Source organism: Silurus meridionalis, chromosome 5, assembly GCF_014805685.1.
Source record: "Silurus meridionalis isolate SWU-2019-XX chromosome 5, ASM1480568v1, whole genome shotgun sequence".
Taxonomy (NCBI): Eukaryota; Metazoa; Chordata; class Actinopteri; order Siluriformes; family Siluridae; genus Silurus; species Silurus meridionalis.
The window spans coordinates 27,969,269-27,976,768 of NC_060888.1; the positions used below are offsets into that span (position 1 = coordinate 27,969,269).

The 7,500-nt window shown below is 35.5% G+C and overlaps 1 protein-coding gene across 2 annotated transcripts in view; it reads right to left on the bottom strand.

Moving 5' to 3' along the window:
• Positions 1-7,500, bottom strand: part of LOC124386592 (cytosolic carboxypeptidase 4) — a 75,619-nt gene that overhangs the window by 6,769 nt on the left and 61,350 nt on the right. For both annotated transcript variants that reach the window (XM_046850531.1, XM_046850532.1), the window contains exon 22: positions 5,641-5,817. In XM_046850531.1, the coding sequence (XP_046706487.1) occupies positions 5,641-5,817 (177 nt within the window). The remainder of the gene's footprint in view (positions 1-5,640; positions 5,818-7,500) is intronic.

Here is a 7,500-nt window from a genome sequence, read left to right on the forward strand (position 1 = left end):
TATTATTATTATTATTATTATATTTTGGAAGCAGTAACTCAGTGGTGAAGATGTTGGAAATCAAATATGTGATTTATTTCTTACGATTTAATGACACAATGCTGAAATTAAATAAATGTTTTGATTTTGTCCGTAACTGCTGGAGGCTTTTAAAGCGGTGAAAACAGAAAGAGGGTGGAGAATCTGCGTTTCCATGGTGATGATGAAGGCCTGCGATTGTGACCTGAGCTGCGGCCTGCTGGTCTTCATTCACACTTTATTTGGCGTGTTCACGTCTATGCTTGAAGGGGGCGTGGCTTATGTTCTTGTCTACGTGCAAAGGGGTCGTGAATAAATTAAATAAACGTAATTTCCCCTGAATAAGTGCATCTGCCAAATACCATAAATGTAAATAAATAAAAACAACTCTTTTGATTTAAAAAAATTTATAAAATGTTAAACTGCTGATCGTTAAAATCCGAGTTGGAATAGTGTGTAGAACAGTGTGTGATTAGACTCCGAGATTTAGAGATAATTAGATCGGATTTATAACCACAGTCTTACTAAATGGAGGCCAATTTGGTCATCACATACTGTATTTGTGTGTGTGTGTGTGTGTGTGTGTGTGTGTGTGTGTGTGTGTGTGTGTGTGTGTGTGTGTGTGTGTGTGTGTAATGGCTGCTGCTGACATTCAAGCCGTAAATATCACAGAGTTGAAACACACCGACACACGTGTGTAAACATCACTTCATAAAAACACTGATGATCTCTGACACGCTGAAATATCAAACAGCTGCATGAGCTGCAGAGGAACAAAATATATTTATAATCAAATCAAATAAAAACAGCAAATGAGTCTGAATCGAACATTTCATAACGATTACTTTCTTTCATTCATTAATTAATTGATTTATTCATTTTTTGTTAGTTTGTTTGTTGTTATTTATTTGACATATACTTAAAAATGATGTAAGTAAACATCATGAAAAATGTATATCGGTTTGTTTATTTAAATGAGTAAAGTTATTTGATTTACTTATTTATTTGTAAATTACCTAAAAAGCAGCTCATGTTTATTTAAAAACGATTCCAAAAAAAATCTCAGTTTATTTAATTGGGTGTTTATTACATTAGATAAATATACGTAACACATATTGACGTTTGTTTATTAAGTAGTAGAAATAGAATTTGGTCCAAATGTATTTATTGAATTATTTGTTTGTTTGTTTGTTTGTTTGTTTGTTTGTTTGTTTGTTGGTTGGTTGTTTACAGACGGCATAGGAAGCAGCTCCAGTTTATTTAGAAACTGTGCCCGAATTTCCGAATGTATTTCTTTTGATTGTATTTTTATGTTCAAACAACAGTTACTGTATAACAAAAATCTACAATATTAAAAAAAATAATACATAAAATATATATATATATATATATACACAAAATATCAAATAAATAAATAATACTTTTAAGTATTAAGTTTTAACATTTTTTATCCTCTATTTTTTATTTTGTGCCAGAAAATCATCACTTTTTTATTCCTTTGCTTTTTGAGCAAAAAAATAAATTAATAAAAAAATATATATATATATAATACATACAGTATATTCCTGGTAAATGTGTAATTGCACAGGTGCATGCTGGGTAATGTGGGACGTGTGTTTGTGAACCTTCACAAATTATTTATGGAGGATTTGAGCTGTTTGAAGTGTTCAGTCGCACTCAATCTGAAAAAACACCTCAAAGACGAAAAGGCATGCAGACACACACACACACACACACACACACACACACACACACACACACACACACACACACACACATCAGCTCTTATTAAATTTGGAGGTGTGTATGAGCACTTTTGCTTCTTTTTAACTATGTATTTGACCAAATGTATTGGGACACCTGCCTTTTCCAGCCAGATGTGGTTCCTCCTCAAACAGATACCACAAAGTTACAGGCACAATTGAGTAGGACGTGTTTGGATGCATTGAATCTTCGCAAATCTCCATAAATAAACTCCAAAATCCCAGAATAGTGAAGCTTATTGTAACAGTAAATGGAGAATAAAGTGGAATGATGCTCAGGTATCTGTATATAAACTGTGTCCTCTTTTTTGATGAGGATGGAGAAGTGAACGAGAGCTGAGAGCATGTTGATGTTCTTCAGGTGTTTTATTGAAGGTTGTGAGAGAATCTGCAGAAACACATCTTCATCACGAGGCAGAGCTTCAGCGAGTTAAAGCACTCGAGCTGATTTCATTAAGATAGCTGTTTGTCCTTAATCCTTAAAGAAGATACTTGATTATGCTGAGAGGAAAAAAAGGAGGAAATGTATTTCTTGGTTTAAACTTGCACATGTGAGGAGAAGAGATTAGAAGTGTGAGGATATCCGTTACCTGATCAGACCTCGGTTTGTGCTTTACGAGCTTTAATCACAACTTTCTACCTCCAGTCCTGAGAACAAACTCCACAAAACTTTTCTCTTTTTATTATTTATTTACTCTTTTTATCAGTTCATTAATATTATAATGAATGTATTTTATTATTTCATTTTTATTTGTTTAAATAATATTGAATTTCATTATTTGTTTATTTTGTTTATTGTATTTGTCTAGTAAATAATCTCATTATTTCTAACATTTCTGTATTTAACACTTTTATCTTTTTTCTATCTCATTATTCCTTAAAGTAATTTTTATCGTATTTGTGTTGCTTTAACTCAGGTTTTTTTTTTTTTTTTACCTCAACATGTCCTTATTATGTTTTTTATTTGTTTATCTTAATATTTGTTTATCTAATTTTATTTATTGGTCTCTGAAAGTTGACAGTTTTTACTCAGGCCACACCCACTGCTGATTAATATTCATGAATCAAGAGGAGTTGATGCTATAGCAGCAATTAACTTATCATTTCCATAGCAACGGCGTGTTCTCAGGTTCATGTACAGCACAAGCTCCGCCCTGTTTATGGGCCATTTGTTTACATTTATGGAAGGAGTCTCCAGTGTCAGAGCAGAACCTGTTACTCCTGATCTGATTCCCATAAAAACACTGTGGATCAGAAATCTGATACAGGGATAGACCAGTCTGATGTTACACTCAGTAAAGATTCATGGAGCTGAAATAAATTAATAAGTTAACAGATTAAATGTAAGTAAACAGTATCGCATGTCTATTATTTAATGCGTCTCAGTGTAAATTCCAGAAGTTTTCAAAAGGGATTTATAAACATTCCCATGAGTGATGTAATTAAAGGCGTTCATCCAGAAAACAGCGTTCTTCTTCCTCCGCTAGTCATACTGATTAGCATTTAGCAGTTAACATCTGACCCTCGCCTGGATCCTGCTGTGTCTCAGAGGCCGATTATAGATCAGTTCATCTTGTTTTGTCACAGCAAATAGAATTATAGCTGATCCAATTTTAGAAAACTGAATGGGGCTTTAAAAAGGACTGATGACGGCAGCGTTCCAGGTCACGTGGCCGAGACGTTTATTAGATGTTTGTGAATTGATTAAAGTGAAGCGTATTAATCTCAGTGCGTTTTATTGCCACTGTGTGACATTGGATGTTCTTCAGAAGAACAGGACAACAGGCCAGCAATTCCTCTCACTGCTCACGTGTTCAGACTGAACCTGGAAACGTCAGTATTCCCTAAACGTCAGTATTCTTCAAATGTCAGTATTCTTCAAACGTCAGTATTCCTTGAACGTCAGTACTCTTTAAACATCAGTATTCCCTAAACGTCAGTATACCCTAAACATCAGTATTCCCTAAACGTCAGTATACCCTAAACATCAGTATTCCCTAAACGTCAGTATTCACTAAACGTCAGTATTCCCTAACCTTCAGTATTCTTTAAATGTCAGTATTCTCTAAACGTCAGTATTCTTCAAACGTCAGTATTCCTTGAACGTCAGTACTCTTTAAACATCAGGATTCCCTAAACGTCAGTATTCCTTAAACGTCAGTATTCCCTAAACGTCAGTATTCCTTAAACGTCAGTATTCCTTAAACGTCAGTATTCCCTAAACGTCAGTATTCCCTAACCTTCAGTATTCTTTAAATGTCAGTGTTCTCTAAACGTCAGTATTCCCTAAATGTCAGTATTCCTTAAACGTCAGTATTCTTTAAACATCAGTATTCCCTAAATGTCAGTATTCCTTAAACGTCAGTATTCTTTAAACGTCAGTATTCCCTAAACGTCAGTATTCCCTAAACGTCAGTATTCCCTAAATGTCAATATTCCTTAAACGTCAGTATTCTTTAAACATCAGTATTCCCTAAATGTCAGTATTCCTTAAACGGCAGTATTCCCTAAATGTCAGTATTCCTTAAACGTCAGTATTTCCTAAACGTCAGTATTCCCTAAACGTCAGTATTCCCTAAACGTCAGTATTCTTTAAACGTCAGTATTCTGTGCACTTCAGTCTTGATGCATTTAAACTGGAAAACGCAGATTAGGGAAAAGTTTTATGAGGATCATTTAGTGTTTGATTTCTTACATTGAATTTTGCTGAAATCTGCAGTTTTCTTAAAACCCCAACCAGGAACATGTACATTTAAAATCCTTAAATAAGAACCAGAGCCTTGAAGCAGCACTGAGAAGGCTTGTGGTAATGAAGGTGAAGGCCAGGAGACACTACAGAGAGGATTTGGGGCGATGATTAGCAAACCACAGGTGGCTAAATAAGCAGGATAATAAATGATTAAGGCATTAGCGACAGCAGAAGGTAATGAACTGCCAGGGGAGGAACTCAGCAGCGATAGAGAAGAAGAAGAAGAAGAAGAGGAGGATTGTGGGAAGGGCAGGAGGAACAGAGCTCAGAGGGAAATGACAAGGGTTGTGTTTGAGATGAAAGTGGGTTAGCGATGCTGAAAGACTTGCGGCAGGAGGAAAGAAAATGAACCTAAAAACAGGCAGATTTGAGTTTTATTGCTGATTTGCCGAACAAACGAGCGAATGACTCCAGTTTACTGTAGAAGTGTCTAACGTTTATAGAGTAGAGACTTCTGTTAATTATTTCTGGCTTTTAAAGTGTAAAAAATGAAAAAAAGAAAGAAAGAAAAAAAGAAGAAAGAATCTAAAAAAACTATATATATATTTTATTTTACAAATTGAATTTCGCTATAAAGCACAGACTTCACTTTCACTTAATAATGTTAATAAAATGTCGATTTTTATTTTTATTTTTTTTTTTTTACAAAAAAATGAGCAAAGTCTTTTTTCCAAATCTTACTGCCGTCTGCCGTCTCTCTTCTCTGTTGCTCAGTCATCACTCTTTTGTTTTTATTTTTATTTTTTTACTTTCCCACATTTTTAACAGTCCAAATTTGGGAAACATTTAATTACCATGGTTTGATTTTTGTTGCAAATGAACCAATAAAAAAAAACATAAACTTGTTTTTTATAAATAAAATATAAATATAAAAAAAAATAAGTTTTATTTTCTTATTGATGTTTTTCCCAAATTGGTTCCTTTTTATTTATTTAAATATTAAACCCCTATTTTTATTGCCCTGTACATTAAATAAACAGATTAAATTTAAATTTTTTCTTTAGACGTGTTATTTTATATTCATTAAAACCTAAAATAAATAAGAAGAAGAAGAAGAAGGAAATGAAATGATGTAAGACTTGACACCAGATTAGCGTGCTGCTGACTGACCTTGTAGATGCCCTGATTGCAGCCGTTGTAGGTGCTCTCCATAGTGTAGCTGCGTAAAACCCCCATCTCCCTCCATACCACCACACGAGCTGTCGAAGCTCGTGACTTCTCCACCAGGAAGTTACAGCTGTTGAAGGAGAACGCTGGAGCGATCCTGTCCAGAGTCTTAGCGATCGTCTGGGGGAAAAAAAGGAATCTACTTTATTTGATTACACTCTTTCTGTTTGCAAAGTTCTTCAGAGGTGAAGGTTGTGATGTCAAATTCCCCAATCATCAAAAGTTCTCGCTTGGTGTCTTTTATCTTTCTCAGAAGCAGAGCTTATGAACACCAGAAACTAATCTGAGTGCAACATCACCAGCGGCACCACCAAAGAAGCAGCAGCGCCATTTCCCTCTCTGAGGTTTCTCATCCATCATTTTTCATCTGACATCTTAGAGAAGCTCTTACATCACAGACATCACCAGTTCCTGTAGCAGCATCTCATAAATCATCCACAACTAAGCAGCAGGAACATCTGCTGAGCTTCACCCAATGGCTGTCACTCCTGAACCTCTGTTTCTCTTTGCCTGTAGCGTCGACAACATGGTGGTGAATAAAGAAGATACGAAGTGATGAAGGAGTTTAAGACTTAAACACACATTCACATTCCTCTTTCCTGATTGGTCGAACAATAAGCTGGTCTTTTTTGTTGAGAAACAACAGCCGGAAAAAGTCACCTGAAATCTTTCACATATCTGCTACCAGCTCATGTTACCTAGCTAACAGCACCGGGTTGCTATCGATATGCAGTGTAATGGTTGTTGTTATGGTTGTAGTTCTGGTTGTTGTTGAAGTTGTTGTTCTGGTTGTTGTTCTGGTAGCAGTCCAGGTTGTTGTTCAGGTTGTTGTTCTGGTAGCAGTTGAGGTTGTTGTTCTGGTTGTTGCTTTGGTTGCAGTCCAGGTTGTTGTTTAGGTTGTTGCTTTGGTTGCAGTTCTGGTTGTAGTTCTGGTTGTAAGTGCAGTTTTCTATAATGATTGATATTGTAGTCACTTGATGTCGTTTTATTGTTGTAGCTGTCAGTGCTAATGAATTGTGTGTGATTGATTGTGTTGTTAAAGTTGTTAGAGCAGTGGTTTGTGCTGACGTGGTTGTCATTCTGGTTGTTGCTTTGGGAAATGTTGATCTATGTAAGATTAATATGGTAGCAAATGTTGCAGGGATGCCGTTACAGTGTCTTTTGCAGATGCTGCTATTGTTGTTGCATTTGTTATGGTTTTATGGTGGTTGAGTGTTTTGTTGTAATTGCTATGTTGAGTGGATGTTGATGTTGTTGTGGTTTGTAATTGTTGTTGTAGTTGTTTTTGTTGATATGGTGAGTGGGGTTGTTGTGGTTTGTATTTGTTGTTGTATTGTTGTGGTTGTTATGATTGTTGCTGTTGGTGATCGTTCTTGTTACTGGGTGTACTTGCTGTGCTTGTTAATGCTGTAATGTTTTATTTATATAAGTGCGTTGGATTCACTTATAGTTTTGTTACTGAAAAAGTTGTTGTCATGCTGATGGTCTTTGTCATTACCTCGGTAGTAAATGTGGCCTTAGTGGTTGTGTTTGTTGGTTATGTAAGTGATTTTTGTAATTGGTGTTATATTTGATGTATAGTGTTTGTTTGTTGTATTTGTGCTACAGTGTTTATGGTTGTGTTGGTGCTGGTCTTTGTCATTATCATGGTTGTTATAGTTGGTGGTTTTGTTGTGGCTGTTGTGGTTGTAATGTCTGCAGTGGTGGCTGTTGTGGTTGTTGTTGTGGTTGGTATGGTGTTTGTGGTGGTTGTTATAGTGGTGGTTGTGTTTGTTATGGTGGTGCTTGTTACAGTGGTTGTTA